The 17,207-nt window shown below is 36.2% G+C and overlaps 1 protein-coding gene across 1 annotated transcript in view; it reads left to right on the top strand.

The window, feature by feature from the left end:
- The window catches only part of EML6 (EMAP like 6), a 282,524-nt gene that overhangs the window by 118,529 nt on the left and 146,788 nt on the right, over positions 1-17,207 (top strand). The window contains exons 3-6 of the mRNA XM_054687741.1: positions 2,232-2,330; positions 4,306-4,374; positions 8,168-8,353; positions 9,906-10,041. Coding sequence (XP_054543716.1) covers positions 2,232-2,330; positions 4,306-4,374; positions 8,168-8,353; positions 9,906-10,041 — 490 coding nt within the window. The remainder of the gene's footprint in view (positions 1-2,231; positions 2,331-4,305; positions 4,375-8,167; positions 8,354-9,905; positions 10,042-17,207) is intronic.

Consider the following 17,207-nt stretch of genomic DNA (forward strand, 5'->3'; position numbering starts at 1 on the left):
TGTTGTTTTCTTCTATTCGGAGACAGTAGTGATCATTAACTCTTCATTTTTCTTTCTATAACTAGATTCACTACATATGTGTGTTTTTTTTTTTTATTTTACTACTCAGTAATCTCCTTCAGTTTAGTCAGGATAATACATGCATTCTATTGTATGTATGAAAGAGATAGCTGAAGAGTGACATTTGTTCAGATGGGCAGTTGTTGACTTTCTGATTAATTTGAATGAACATGGCAATGATTATGTGTGAGTGCAAATCTGTGTCTAGATGTGTATTACCTGCACTTTTCTAATCTGATTGTTTTTCTAGCCAGCATTCTTCATCAAAAAATTTGCTCTGAAACATCAGAAGAACAATGTAATGCAGCGGAAAATCCAACTTTAACTTTTAATTATTTGTGTTAGAATTCTAGTTATTTTCCTGTACATTCCATTTTGAAGGGTGGTGTATGGGTGGTCTGCATGCTTTTTAACTGTCAGTTGAGAAAAATAGCCTCCTGTTTGTTTGCTAAGATGAATTTCGTGGCTTGTTGATGCTTCAGGTCTGTCTTATTCCCTGAACAGAGTTCACTAGAATTAAGTGATATTTAGAAAATGACAAATGGACAAATGGTCCATCACCTCACAAGCAACAAAAGGCAATAGAAATGTTTTTCAGGTAGCCACGGGACCTGTCACTACAAATGAACACAATAGATTTCTTTTGTTTTTTCTCAGTCAAAAAATTTGGGTTTTATTTGGGGAACCATATTTATGTTACCTGCCTCTTCTATTAAAATAAAAAAAAAAGAATAATCTGAATAGAATTCACCCACTTTGAATTTTCATATATGAATAAAAACATCATGTCTTATAATCATTTGCCTGAACTCTCAATTAAAAATTCCAACAAAGGGCCTGGTGGTATAAGGGGTTAAGACGCAACCTATGAAGCTATCCACAGCCACTGCAGCATGAGTTTGATCTCTGGCCAGGGAGCAACCCACATGGTGCAGCAGACTCCTCCTGACTCACCCGCTGCTCCCCTCAGTGGTGTATTTCAGTAGATCTGCCTGTTCTGCTCCCCACTGTCTCTGGTGAATCATCTCACTCCCCCCCAAAACTTCTGGCCTGTACCCCAGTTCTTGTATGCATAAATAAATCTTTAAAAAAATTCCAACAAAGACCACCCCCTTCTGAAGGATACATTTTAAAACTGCCAACTACCTATTTTTTATACTAAATATTCCCAAAGGAAGCCATTTTTAGTGAAAAACTTGAATAACAGCACATGAATACACTTAGCACATGTAGCAGTATGTCATTCCATGCACACATATGCCCACACATGCTCCATGAAGTACACAGACTCTGATATGCTCATCCTTGGGTAGTACTGTGTTTTTATAACTCTTTAATTTACATTATTTTACTGGTCCAGTAAAGAATCCTACTATGTAGGCAAATCAAATAGTTTCAACTCACTTTACAAATGAGAAAATTGAGATTTGAGGAGGTTAATTTTTCAGTGTCTTATGTCAGGTTACTCAAAGTCAAAAGAGAAGCCAGCTTCCTGTACTGCAGACCTCTGTCACATTGTGCTATCCCTAGGTGTGGCGACTGCCAAGGGCTCTGACCTGGGCATTCTTTTGGCACTTTTGATTTTGTATCCCACTCATGCGGTATTTTCTTTTCCCTTTTAAGACAAGTTTTGATCAGAACTCAAAGAATATGTGCTGGCAGATAAAGCAGTAGATATTTGACTAAAATTGCATCTCCTTTAGTCACTCTACCTGCTTGTGAAATTATGAAAATTTAGAAGGAATGAAGATAATGTTCAGTTATAGAATTTCTTCTCTATATGTCAAACTCTTCATTTTTGCAGTTTGGTTGGGTTTTAGGTTAATAGAATCCTATTAAATCTCAATTAGGATTTTACCCTGCCTTCAAGTTCTTCTATGATTTCCACTGACTAGTCAGAGACCTCACAAGATTTTGTACTTATGTTTCCAGTGTTTAAGAAGGATAAATGAGTTGCAGCTATTCAATTTTTGAAATCATGGTATGTGCTGTGGAAGTTATATACTATGATAACTTTATTTTAAGGTAAATTTTTTTTCCTTCATAAGCAGTTTAAATGCCTGGTTCATAGTAGGTAGATAAACAGTAACCATTTGTTGAAAGAAGGCATGCATGGCAGGGAATCTTGCCATAATTTTCAGGTGTTAAATTATTATTATTTTTTTTTAAAGCGTTTAGCTTCTGTGGGATTGGATGCCAAAAACACAGTCTGCATTTGGGATTGGAGGAAGGGAAAACTTTTGGCCTCAGCCACTGGCCACTCAGACCGGGTAAGAATTTGTTGGATCAAATAGATTTCATGAGTGGGGGTATGAGAGAGAGAAGAGATCATGATGTAGCTTCTCAAATTGTAATATGTTAAAAGTAAATATGTCACATCTAGATTTTTCCTAAAAATTTACTGTTTTTAAAAATTAATTAATGATTAGCAACTATATTGACACTATCTCTTCTGGTGATCAAATGATTTATTTAAATTATTTTTCCTTTGCACAGGCAAAGGAAATTTTTCATACAGGCTTTTTGCATCATAAAATCAAAATGGGATTGAATTTGAAATTCTATTGTAAAATTTAGATATTTCTTTAGAAATGGAAATAGTTGCTAGAAAATATTCATAAAACATGTTTGTAAGTATATATTTAAATTTCAAATGTCATGACAACTTTGTGATTTTTTTTTGTTATATTTGAGAATTTGAATGTAAATCATTATCTACTTAAATTCGTATTGATGTCAGTGTCATTAGAAATGATAATTCCACGTAGTCATAGCAGGCAAGACAGCATATAACATAGGCATGTGCATCAGCCAGTTGGAAAGCTATTTCTCCAGTGTCTTGCATAATTAATACTTTTATATACTGTTCTCCCAGCATATTGTTATCACATATAGTTTTACTCTTTCTTAATGATGCCAGTGTGAATTATTCTTGAGTTTATGGACAAATTATTATCTTCAATATTGTTTTAGTGGCTAGAGTACTTAATCCCTTGTATTCGTTTGTATAATGAATGCTTTATATCTTATTAGATGCATTGTCTACATTGATGTCATAACAGAACTGAGATGATGTCACTCATTTTTAGAGAAGATGAGGTTAAGGTTAGAAATGCTGAAACTTATGGGTACTTGGTCCAAGAGCTCTTCTGTTGTCCACAATTGCTCCTTTCTCTCAAGTAGAATGTTATCAAACCTTCCCCTTTCTCTGATGATTGGTCCACATTGCTCCTTTCTATGGGATGAGAAGTTAGCTTCCTAAACGTTTCCTTTGGTTAGACTCTGGTCATGACAATTTTTTTTTTCCCGATTAGAGGTTCACAGAATATTGTCCATTGACCACCTGTATCAGAATCTCCTGGGGTCGCTTTGAAAATTCAGGTGCCCGACCCTAGTTGTAGACCCACAGAATCAAAATCACACAGGTGGGCCCTGGGAATATATACTTGAAACAATTGCCATGGATGATTTGATCTTCAAGGTTTACAGTCTTCTCTCCACTGTTTCCAAAATTGAAATAGAACTACCTGCAAACTATCTGGTAACTTTTTAAAAGAATACTAAATAAAATTAGTGGATGTATTTTCAGTTCCTTGGAGAAGTGAAAATATAATATTGGGTTGCCCGAAAAGTCATGACTCATTTTTGCATAGAAAAAATACGTCAAGACTTTTCCAACAACCTAATAGTATTTTGTGGCAGATTAAAATAGTGACCTAAAGGGCCCTTTAGGTAGGCTAAGTTAGTGCCAGAGAAATTCTTCTTATACTCAGCAATATTGATGTCTGTGATTATTAGAAACTGTTGGGCACATTGTATTTGGATGACTGTTAAACCTTTTTTCAACTTAAAATGAAGCATTTTATAATTCTTTTTATTTTTATTGAAAAATTCTCTCCAAAATGTTTATTAGCATTGTGGAAAGCTATAGCAAATTTGATTTAAAAGTTATTCTAAATCATCTGAATTTGTTTATCCCATATGGATGAAATTAAAAATATACCCAGCTTGTTCTCAATGATTGTGATTAGTTACCTCTCTATTTAGGCCAAAGGTAAGTAGACGTGAGGCAATAGAATGTCCCTGAATTATCCTCAGAGCCAAACCCTCTCCATTTTCAGCCTGTGCTGGTAATGGTGTAGTCTAAGCATTAAGACAGAATCTGGACAATTGGAGTGGTATCTGAAAGAAGACAAAAAAATTACAAATAACCTGCATAGTGTCTTTTAATTTTTTTTTAAACAGATTTTTGATATTTCCTGGGATCCATATCAGCCAAATAGAGTGGTTAGCTGTGGAGTAAAACACATAAAGGTAAAGTAGATAGTCTAAAATTATTTTGTATCTTGTATGAAGAGACTTTTAGGTGTTAAATATATATAACCTGGTGTTGCAAAACCACTTGACTTGACACTTTTCCTCTTAAATTTAGAGCCTTCTTACCTCCTCTGATCTTGAAGCAAGCTAAAATCAGCTGATGGGGCTTTCTTTCAGAAATGCAAATTAAGGACAATCAAGTTATAAGCTCAGTAGGCAGCTCAAAAGGAAAATTCAGTTAATGAAATGCTAACCTAAATACTAATTCAAAAGGAAAGAAAGAAATCATAAAGGATAAGTTTGTAGATTCAACTATATACATATTAAAACATTCTGTTTTTCCCCAGACCCTAAGAAACAAGATAGGAAAATCACACACTAGCAAAGTATAAGTAACAAGCATAGATAGAGTGTTGGGTTCTTGAAATATAAAGACTTTTAGCAGATCTGCAGAATGGACAAAGAACATAGACAACTGACAAAAATAGGAACATAGTTGACTAATGGACATAGGAAATGCTAAATTTCATTAATAATTAATAAAAAACTTAATAATGCTTTAGGTCTATCAAAATTATGAATAAAATGTACCCAGTGTTAGCAAGGATTTAGTGAATGAATACTCTCACACTGTGCTGGTGAAGAGGTAAATGAGTATGGTTTTTCAGTCTATAATTTTGGCAGTATCTATCAATAGCCTTAGAAATGTCCATACCTAAGGAAATTGTTAGGTATGTGAACCAAATGCTGATTATTTGCTGAATAACTTATCAATAGCAAATACAACCAAGGAAACGGAAGCCTGAAACCTCCTAACAACTCCCCTCCCTCGCCCATGGCTAAAAAAATATGATTTATCCATATGAAGAAATACCGTACAATCATGGTAAGTCTTTTTTAGATGTTGATTTAATGTTACTGGGAAACATTCCAGTCTTTTTATAGCCACTTTTAGGTGGAGTAAATTTGTGGATTTGATATTTATGCAGAAAATGGTTTGGAAGGATATCCCAAAATGTTAGCTGTCTCTGGGTAGTGAGTTGATGATTTACTTAAGTTTTAAATTATTTTACGATAACACTTGTTACTTCCAAAATAAGAAAAAGAATAATGAAAAAACATGGGACAAAACTATAAATCTATAGGTCACACTATTCAAATGTTTAAGATGTCCATCATAAACATTTTGCAATCCTTGTTCAAAGACCTGAGAATTTTAAGCTGAGAATGTTTACTATAGTGCTTTTTGCTTTAGCACTTTTTGCTTCAGCCGCAGTTGGAGGGTTCTTTCTCATGCTTTATACAATCCCCTTGAAAGACTCAAAAACTTATTAAATTTAATAAACATTTATTGTTTTTTGTACCACATGACTGAATGAAATCTGGCCTTATTTTCAATTTGCTTGAAGTTTAGCGATTAAAACAACATTGCATAAGAGAGGCAAAACTGAAATTATCTAGGGGAGATACTAGAAATTCTCTTATGAGAGATTCCTACTACGTAGAGAATAATGTGTGTCAGGAAGGGGATGCTAAGTAAGGTGGGACTTAGTGGATAGATGAATTTGGTAGCCATGACTTGGAAGACAACAGAACCCAGAGGAGAGGTTACATTTCAGCCAGGAGTTAATAGGGGTTGTTGGTCGCCCATGGAATCATAGAACTGGGAAGCAGAAATCTCCTTGGCCAAGAGTATCTTCAGATTATCAATATTTTCATCACAAAAGAATGTCTAAATTTTCTTTCCAAGAGAACCAGTATTTTGAAAGATTTTGACCACAAAATACACTGTAGCCATTAAACAATAAATTTCTTCAAAATTTTTTATTAATCAAAAATAAGTATATGCCAACATGGGTTTCTGGTCAGTTTGATATAAAGCAAAGGCACCACCGACTTGTTTGTTCAGCCATAAGCAAAGAAATGGGTGATCTCAAGATGAACCTATTTCCACTAAGTTATGGCTGCTCTCTGAAAGTCTGGGACCCAGACCCAGAAGCCACTATCCAAACTGGGTATTCTCGAGTGAGGAAATCAAGACCTAGGAGATGATTTGACTTTGAATCTGGTTCCATTTCCTTCTACTTGATTCTGGGAAAATGATTTAATCTCCCTGAAAATGAATTTCTTCCCCCAAAAAAATAAGGTGGGCAGAGTGGGGTTGGGGTTGGGGGGGTCGGGTCACTATCTCTTGAATTTATTAAAAGAGGGACATGATGATATTAATTTCTTTTCACATTTCCTGGGATCACAAAAATGATGGCACAGATAAGATTTAAGCTCATTTCTGGCTTTCTGTGTAGTCTTCTTTACACTTTTAAGCTACCTCTTAAATGATCTATTCTGGCTTACCATTTTCCAAAAAACAAAACCCACACATTATTTAAAATAATAGATTTAGCTGCTTAATTAATAGACTATACCAGATTCTTCCCTATTTCTTCCCACCTTTAGTTAACTCTAACTTCATTCAGTTAATTCTAAAAGCGGAAACATAAAACCTTGGAACTTCATTTGTAGATTTTGAGAGTTGCTTCTGCTGTTAAATTTGTTTTAGCAGACTTAGGCATTTTTTTCTAAGCATAACCAAGCATTTTTACCTCAGATGAAGGATCAGCAAATGCCCACCCAGCCATTCTTTAATGTTTGTTTAGTAAGAAATTCAGGGCATATTTCAGTAGATTTCAAGAAGTTATCTTCACTATCTTTATTTTCTGTATCCAATTCCAGGATCCCCACCTTTTCCCCTACACCTGCTAATATTAGATGAATGATTGCAGTTGAGTGCAACAAGTTGAGTGCAAACATCTTTGATGCACTCCAGAGCACATTTTCATGGAAAATTTTTATAGCTAGGTTGAAATCCTTGCTAGTTTTTGCAAATCCTGCATTTAGCAAGCAGACAGATTACAATTATCTGAAATGAAATGAAAGCTTGAAAAAAAATAACAGTTGAACATTGTCTGCTTGGCTGGTTTTACAGCAAATGAGCCTACCAGATTTGTAGATGTTGTTAATCCTCCTCCAGTCTCTAATCAGAGACAGAAGGACCTGGGGGATTACCGTGGGCCAAATGAACCCCTTGGTACCTGCCAGTTCTAGCCAAATTTGCATTACAACATGTGAATGAATATATGCCCACATCTTCTTGATCCAGTCATCTATTTTTGGGCATTTGGGTTATTTCCAGGGGGTTACCTATTGTAAATAGTGCTGTAGTAAACATAGGTGTACCGGTGTTCTTTTGAATCAATATTTTTGTGTCCTTTGGGTAGATCCCTAGTAGTGGAATTGCCGGGTGATATGGTAGCTCCATTTTTAGTAGACTGAGGAACCTCCAGACAGCTTTCCATAGTGGCTGGACCAGTTTTCCCTCCCACCAGCAATGTAGGAGAGTTCCTTTTACACCACATCCTCACCAACATTTGTTGTTGCTTGTTTTTTTGATATGTGCCATTCTTACTGGTACCTGCCAGTTCCAGCCAATTTGCATTACAACATGTGAATGAATATATGCCACATCTTCTTGATCCAGTCATCTATTTTTGGGCATTTGGGTTGTTCAATTTTGGAATTTTGAAAGTTAAAAAATATCATTAAAATTTTGTCCCAATCTAGTAGTTGACTAAAATGTTTTGTGATTCTCTGTTGTTGCAGCAAAACAAGTTAAATTATGTGTGCCTAGTTTAGCTATTGCAAATTATGTAAAATGTACCAAAACATAAGTAAATAGCAATGTGATGCACCAGACTATTCTATTTGGGGATTTATTTTACCACCTACTTTCTAGTTTTGGACGCTATGTGGAAATGCCCTGACTGCAAAAAGAGGGATTTTTGGCAAAACGGGGGATCTTCAGACCATTCTTTGCCTTGCATGTGCCAAAGAAGACATCACCTACTCTGGTGCTTTAAATGGCGACATCTATGTCTGGAAAGGGCTCAACTTAGTACGCACCATTCAAGGAGCACACAGTGTAAGTATTTCCACATAGAAATTTGGAAATGAACTATTTAATAAACTAAGAGTACAAATCTCTGTATTTTTTTCCTGTTGCTTTAGAACCAAACTATTTTTGTTTACCTAAAATAAATATTTCAACTGTGTAACAATTTAATTAGCTTTTATCTTTATTAGTGATTGGCTGATTAGTGTCATTATTCGTCAAAAAATAGCTTGACAGACTAGTTTCAGGCCAACTCTTCTCAAATTTTAATGTGCCTTTGAATCTTCTGGAGGTCTTTTTAAGATTTGAATTCTGACTCTGGGTCTCAGATGATGCCATCACTGGTGGCCTATGGCCCATAATAAGACTGTAAACAACCATTATTTTTTCAGTGGTTAGTAAGGTAGATTTTCCTCTGAATGAGTAGAGTCACATCACCTCCTCGTTTGCATCACAAGCTGTTAAGATGTAAATAGATACCACTATTAAATTTCTCTGTTTTGATGGTCTGCCCTGTAAAAAAAAAAAAAAAAAAAAGCAAGGACAAACTTTACTTCTGACTACTCTGCTCACTCATGTATTACAATAGTGACATTGCTACATCCACAGATAAGGTGAAAGTGCCCAGATGAATGGGGAAGATGATGTGAAAGATAAAGCCTATGGTAGTAAATGCAATTTGGTAAAATGTTTACTGGAAACTTGAAAGATCTTTAGTTTATTGCTACTAAACTGATTTCCTATTACTTATAATGTAAAGAAATGTTTAAGCAACTCTTAGCAAAAGAGCTATGCCATTTTAGATTTCATTATCTTATGTTGAAGACCAATTTTCTTGGCTTTGCTAATTATGAAACATCTCTAAAAACAATTAGGAAGTCAGTATTTGTTCTTCATATAAGCAGTTGCCTGAATAACTTAGATGCTCTTTATACTGAATCTTAAGTCAACATTATACTCTAGCAAAGCTTTTGAACAGATCATTTAAAGTGTTTTCCTGTGGAAAAGCATCTTTAAATTATGAAACATTTTCAGATATGTAAAAGTGCCTTCAAATGATGCTTAGCAAGTTAAGACAAATGTGAGTTGTACTTTCAGTTAGACTCAGGTGGGGTCTTATGGAGCTCACTGAGGTGCATCTCAGATACCTTCATACCTGTCAATATGTTTGTGTTCTTAGCCCACATATCTTTACTTGAATATTTTGGGCAGCAATTTATATGAAGCACCCTAATCATCTTACTTTTCTTTGTAAGATTTTGTCACATAATGGAATTTATGATCTTTGTATGCTTTGACCTGTATATACCTGAGCAATTTTCTTTTTACAACTTTCCATCAGTTGAGTAATGGCAAAGGAGCACTTAAACTAGTTTGCTTTGGTGGTTATTGTGGTTAGTTTTTAATCTAGCTATGATGAAGGATATTATAAAATGACTGCTTGGTCTATAGTGAGGATGTGAAATAGAGAATAAGGGGTTTGTTTTTATTTTGTTTAACTTTGTTTTGTTTTCTTAATCAAGATTCAACTATCATAACTATTTAGAATGCAGCCTTGAGCATTATCTAACTTAACCAACAGGCTGGAATCTTCAGCATGTATGCTTGTGAAGAAGGCTTTGCTACTGGTGGACGAGATGGGTGCATAAGATTATGGGATACTGATTTCAAACCAATAACAAAAATTGACCTCAGGGAGACAGAACAAGGATATAAAGGTAATATGTTAATACTTATCATAAAGTCTGTGTTAGAGGCAATGTGAAGTTCTGTATTTATATTGTTTCTTTGTACCCCCATCTTGCTCCACAGAGGATTTAAGGCCACTTATGTGAATATATTGAATATAAGATCAGCAGTATATTAATTATAAATGAATATCCCTTTTTGGACAAAGGTTTCTCTATGTACTACCAATGGTCTCACTGCAAAAATAAACAACATAATGGTAAAGCTACCATTTGTTTCCCAGGAGATGGAAGCTTCCATTATGATGCTGAGAAGTTGTGGACAAAGCAATCACCTGAAATGTGTCTGTTCTCAACTTTGGGGAGAGAGAGAGAAAAAAAAAACAAGCCAAAGACACTATATTTTTAAAATAACTCTAATAGGTTTCATAATAGTAGGGGTTTAGAGCAGGGACATAGAGTTAGGAGACATGGGTTCAAATCCAATTTTACCTAAGATTGATTTGAGACCTTGGTCAAATTTCTTAACATCTCTTGACCTCTGTTTCCTCATCTTTAATGGGGATAATACTACCACCAACTTTATAGAGTTGAATGATTATTAAACACACCTGTATGGTGCTTATAATCTGTCATGGTGCATAGTCAGCACTCAATAAATGCCAGCTATTATTACTACAGCATATGTGTGCCAGAGTGTAATTTATATATATCTTCAAAAACCCTCATTATAGGCTTATTATCTTTTTTAGATTTAAAAAAAGGGGAATTGAGAGATTAAAGTGGAAAACATAAATAGGAAAGATAAAGCTACGGTAGTACACTGAGCACAGGTGAGGCGGGCTCTCCATTTGTTCCAGGTGGGCCCCAGATCTGACTGAATCCCACAGTCTGCACCAAGAAAGGAGCTCAGCACCATGAGTCATAACATCTCTAAGATGGTGGTTTACCCAGTGTTCAAGTTAAGGAGTATCACTCCTTGTGCTGAGGTGAGAGATGACCCTGTGTCATGAGGGAGGCCCAAAGTCCTCAAAAGATCTGAGGACTTATTCCTTGGATTTCTTTTGCAAAGCCCCATGATGTGGGCTAATGGCAGTGTGGCTGAAGAGGTTCTTCCCTATGCTGAATCCCGCAGCCATACTTGAAGCTTCCTCCTGACCTGGAGCAGCTTCTAGGGGGTGGAGAGAAGAATTAATGAATTACCAATTTTTGGGCCATCCTCTTTTAATAGTGTTATTTTCAACTAAACCTTCCTTCAAAATTGAGCAACAAGGAAGTAAAGTGGGTATTGTGCTTTCTAAGCATAAGCAGAGTCCAGCCTCTTAAATATGTGCTAAATAAAAAAATGTACATTTATAGTTAGTTAATGTAAAGATTGGATTGTTATTTTCTTATGGAACCTCAGGATCCTGGTGTAGCTATGTTTCTGGATACTATGTACAAGAGTAGACTTAGGAAGTTGTGGGATTTGTGTCCATTTCAGTGCATCAACAAAGAGACAGCCCCTTAAGTTCTCTGCCACAAAGCATAGGCCAACATAACTTTATCCAGACAAATATTTCAGGCAGATAGAAGCAAGCTAGCAACCATAGAGCAATGTTAGTAAAGCAACCCAAAATGTTTCACCTTGAAGCATGATACAAATTCTTGAGGCCTCTTCCAAAATAAAATGAGAGCAAAAATATGGTTATAACTGATGAGTGGACTTACTGGATAGGATTATTAAACATATATTGCTAGGGGTTGGGGAGCAAGAATCAGAAATAATAATTCCCTTTTTGCTGTCACTTAATCTAAACCACTCCCAAATTGTATCACACAATTAAGCTATAAACTTTAAAACATAGGGGTCAGGGCAGAAGCCATAATTCCCGTGCTGTACTTTTCTACTTGGTTCTGAGTCCCTGACTTCAGGCTCTCAAAGGAGAGGACAGGAGCCAGTTAGTAGGGATGAGTTTTGATTACACCCAGCCAACCTGAATCTCCAGAGTCAATGAAAGATGGTCATTTTGTGGCAATCTCGAAAGATGACACACACGCTTTCCAAGATCAGAGCATTGTTCAGAGTGGACAGAGGACTCTAAAGCAATTCTGTGCCCCATGGGTGTGGCCTATAGTACCTCTTCTCCAGTTCGTCAGGCACGTTTAGGTGGATGAGCAATGGGACTGAAGCCTGTGTTTCAGGGGGAACAACTGCAGTTTGAATCCAAGGGAACCTTGAGAAAAGGAGTGTTGCTCCTCAAATGGCAGTCATTTTCTTGTCACCTCAATGTGTGCAGTTGTTGGTCATTACCAATATTCTTAATTACTTAATATTTCACTTTAGGTTGATGTTGATGCATCTTTCTCTTTTTTAAACTTCTTATCCTACATGATAGTATTTGTGAAATTATGGCTTCAATATGCTATCTATATTTGCTCATGAAACTTCTTTTTCATTTTTAAAAGATTTTATTTATTTTTGCGTAGAAGAACTGAGGTGTAGACCAGCAGTGCAGGGTGTGAGAGGATTCACCAGTGACAGAGTTGGGGGCAGAACAGGCAGATATAAAGGGCACAGTGAGCAAAACAGGAGAGTCTGCTGTGCCATGTGGGTCAGCTCCCTGGCCGGGATTGAACTCGGAGGGCCATAGCAGTGGTAGCACTAAGACTTAACCCCTAGGCCACTTAAAATTCTAACTTTTGAAATTAAATTTTTTATCTTACTTTTGGCAACATTGTTGCAGAAATCCACTATATACTCTCAAACTTCCAAAGAAATGCCAACCTTTATTCCAGCCCTCATTGGAAAAGCAGGAAATATGTCTATCATGAAAAGAATGAAAGTCTGGTTGAAGTATTGAAGTATTAGTCCCAACTCAGGTGGTTTGCAGGGCCTTGCTAAGGAGACCTCCTCTGATCCCAGATCACACTCAGATGTTCTTTTGCCCTCTGTCAGCCCCATCATCTCACTGACACAGGGAAGGAGGTTACTGAGTTGAAAAGCTGCTGACATAGAACAGAGATTCTCAGACTGGGTCCTGGGTGGTGGTCTCTGAAGCCAGCTGCTGCGGCCATCATGTGACAGGAGCGCCCTCTAGGGGACTTGAAGGTAGAGGTGCGGTTGGACAGGGATAGGAATTAAAATACTTGGATTTCAGGAGAGCATTAAAGCATTGAATTGAACAGTTTTCTGGTTCAGCTTCCCTGTACCATCCCCTTCCTCCTCTGAGAACTTTCAGAGAGAGTGGGATAAAGAAAGTAAGAAAGAGTGTGGGAAAGGATGAAACAGGAGGAAGAAGGCAGAGTGGACAGATGTTTGAGTGTACTTGGTCTCACCCTTGAAAGAAGTCTTGTCTTTTCCTTGATGTTCTGGCATTTTACTTAAAAATGGAAACAAGGCACATTTGAAAGGCGAAGCTAAGCCATGTTACAACTTCTTTGCTCTTAATTTGGACATGAAGGTATTTGTATGGCTGGTTTTATTCTTGCAGGAATTTCTTGATTTTAATGACTCTTTCCCATTGTATAGCAATAACTTTAGGATTAATTTCCTTGAAAATATAGTGATTTCTCATTTTACTCAGTCAAATAGCTTTCTAAACAAATTTATCAAGAGAATTAATCATGGGGCCTCCCTCTTGGTACAAGGGGTTAAGATGCAACACTATGAAGCTGTCCACAGCCACTGCAGAACAAGTTTGATCCCCGGCCAGGGAGGTGATCCACATGGCGCAGCAGACCTCTCCTGACTCTCCTGCTGCTCCCCTCAGAGGTGTATTTCAGTCAGTCTGCCTGTTCTGTTCCCTACTCTGTCTCTGGTGACTCCTTTCACCACCAGCACCTCTGGCCTGTACCCTAGTTCTTGTATGCATAAATAAATCTTAAAAAAATAATTAATCATGACCATTTCTCAGTTCCCATGACACAGTACTGATATTCTGTGTTCCTTAAATTAATATATTAGTTAAAATTCAGAAACTGCTACTTAATAGAATTTGGGAATCCAAATTTTATTTATAGAGATCACACTTACTTAGTATGCGACCTACAAAGGTTTTTGTTGTCTCTCCTTTAGATTGCCAGAAGATCTACAAAATGAACCTGGCAATTTCCACATTGTTTTACACAAATCTTTATAAGATTTGTAAATGTATGTATCTTCTAATAATTATTATTAAACATTGAAAGGAAGAACAATTTTTAGATGTACTAAGTTGAACACGAAATTCAGGGAAAAATAGTATAGCTTTATTAGAGAGAGACAGTATTAATCAGTTCCTTTACATCCTTATAGTTGAGCTTGAGGGAATTAAGACATTTGACTTCCTGTGAAACCAGTTAACCATACTTTAGATTGAGGATGACCCAGCTTAGAGATGGGTCAAGATTACATCAACAAGAATATGTAGACTCCAGTTGATTCTCAGAGCTCCCTGGCTTATCCCCAAGTCTTAGTCAAAAAAAAAAAAAAAAAAAAACTTCATTAAGTCAGAAGAACCATTCCTTAGTCAACAGAATAATAGCGGGTTTTTGGTTTTTTTTTTTACACCAATGAGTTTTACATTTTTTTGAGAGTTACTGGATTTTTGTTGACTGATAAGTCTGCAAATAAGTTTTCACTAACAACACATTATGATATAAACCATACCTTACCTATAGCCAGGATCCCTTATCTACAATTCTGAAAACTAAAAAACTCAGAATACTAAACAAAAAAAGCTTTTATGAGAGCCACCAATATATATTTTTAAAGATTTATTTATTTATACAAGAACGGGATACAGGCCAGAGTTGCGGGAGGGTGAGAGAATTCACCAGAGACATAGTGAGGAGCAGAACAGTCAGACAGATCGAAAACACCACTAAGGGGAGCAGCGGGTGCCACAGAAGAGGTCTGTGGTGCCATGTGGGTATCTCCTGAGCCGGCCAGGAATTGAACCCTCACTGTAGAGGCTGAGGACAGCTTCACAGCGTTGTGCTCAACCTGCTGCGCCACCGGGGAGGCCAACATTTTTTTTTTACTGTGATAAAGTACATACAATTTACCATTTAAATCATTTCTAAGTGGACAGACTAGTGGTGTTAATAAGTAAATCACATTCTTGCACAACTATCATCACCATCCATCTCCAGAATATTTTTCATCTTCCCAAAGTGAAACTCACACCCTTTAAATAATAACACCCTATTCTCTTCTGGCCCCTAGCAGCCACTCCACTCTGTATCTATGAATTTGCCTCTCCCAGGCATCTCATATAAGTGGAGTTTTGTGACTGTTTCTCTTAGCACTATGTCTTCAAGGTGCATCCACATTGAGTGTGTGTTAGTTTCCTTTCTTTTTAAGACTGAATACATATTCCATTCTGTATCCACATTTTGTTTTATTCATTCGTCAGTTAATGGGTACTTGGGTTACTTGTATCTTTTGGCTATTGTAAATAATGCTGTGATGAACATGGGTATATAGATATCTTTTTGAGATCCTGCTTTCAATTCCTTTGGATATATATTCAGAAATATTGTTGTATTTCTACTTGAATGTTTTTCAGGCTTTTCCATTGCAACTGTGCCATTTCACGTTCCTACCAGCAGCCATTTCTGATAAGTGTGAAGTGTTAATCTCATTGTGGTTTTTATTTGCACTTTCCCTAATGGTATAGTTATATTGAGCATTGTCATAAGCTTATTGGCTATTCATATATCTTCTGTAATATATAATATATATATTACATCATCCCTCATTTTTGTACAATGTATGATTTCCCATGAAATTCCCACTGCCATTCACCTGTGCACTATCACCATAGTCCGTTGTGCTCTTCCCTCCCCTGTCCTGATCCCTCTCCCTCCTCCTCCCCTACAGAATGTCTCTGTTCTATGGTTGCCTCTTGATTTTGATTTTTACTTTATTATAGTTATTTTTTCCCCTGATCCCTTATTTTGTTCCTCTACATTCCTCCTATAAGTGAAACCATCCGATATTTTTCTTTTTCTTTCTGACTTATTTCACTGAGCATAATCCCTTTCAGCTCCATCCATGTTGCTGCGGATGACATGACTTTATCCTTTTTGGTTGCTGGGTAATATTCCATTGTATATATATATATATATATATATATACCACATCTCTTGATCCAGTCATCTATTTTTTGGCATTTGGGTTGTTTCCATAGCTTACCTACTGTAAATAGTGCTTCAATAAACATAGGAGTGCAGATGTACTTTTGAATTAATATTTTTCTGTCCTTTGGGTAGATACCTAGGAATGGAATTGCTGAATCATATGAAAGCTCCATTTTTAATAGTTTGAGGAACCTCCACACAATTCTGTGGAGAAATTTCTAACAATTAGTTTGCCTGTTTTAAAATCATGTTGCTTGGCCTTTTTGTTACAGTGTTGTGAATTCTTTATATATTCTGGGTATTAACCCCTAATCAATGTTCTTCCATTCTTATCAGTTGCCTTTTTTCTGTTGTGTCCTGTGATATGTAAAAATTTTTAAGTTTGATGTAGTCTAATTTATTTTTACTTGTTAACTCTGCTTTTGGTGTCATATCCAAGAAATCTTTGCTAGTTGCAATATCATGAAGCTTTCTCTTTATTTTTTTAAAACTAGATAATAATGCTTTTTCTCCCAAGATCCTAATTCCAGTGCTCATATATGTATTTATTTTTTTTCTGGCTAAATTAATTTATTTTTTTAATATTTTATTTTATATAATTCTTACATCATTTTCATCTTTACCAATGTATGCATTTTCATTATGGTTATATTCCCCATATAAATGCACACTCCCCCTTATTTTGACTCTAGTCCTTCCTCTCACGCGCCGCCCTCTCCCCCCCCAACCCCCCGTAGTATGTCTCTGGTTTACAAATACTTGTTGATTTGATTTTTACTTTGTATTGATTAGTCTTTTTCCTGGTCTCTTATTTAAATTTTCTAAATTCCTGCTATGAGTGAGACCATCGGTATTTTTCCTTTTCTTTCTGACTTATTTCGCTGAGCATGATCCCTTCTAGCTCCATCCATGTTGCTGCAAACTGCATGTGTTTATCTTTTGTGATTGCTGAGTAATATTCCATTGTGTATATGTACCACATCTTCTTGATCCAGTCATCTATTTTTGGGCATTTGGGTTGTTTCCATAGCTTAGCTATTGTAAACAGTGCTGCTATGAACATAGGGATGCACGTGCCCTTTGGAATTAAT

The sequence above is a fragment of the Talpa occidentalis genome, unplaced genomic scaffold (genome assembly GCF_014898055.3).
Source record: "Talpa occidentalis isolate TD23 unplaced genomic scaffold, MPIMG_talOcc4v2.1 talOcc4.5, whole genome shotgun sequence".
Taxonomy (NCBI): Eukaryota; Metazoa; Chordata; class Mammalia; order Eulipotyphla; family Talpidae; genus Talpa; species Talpa occidentalis.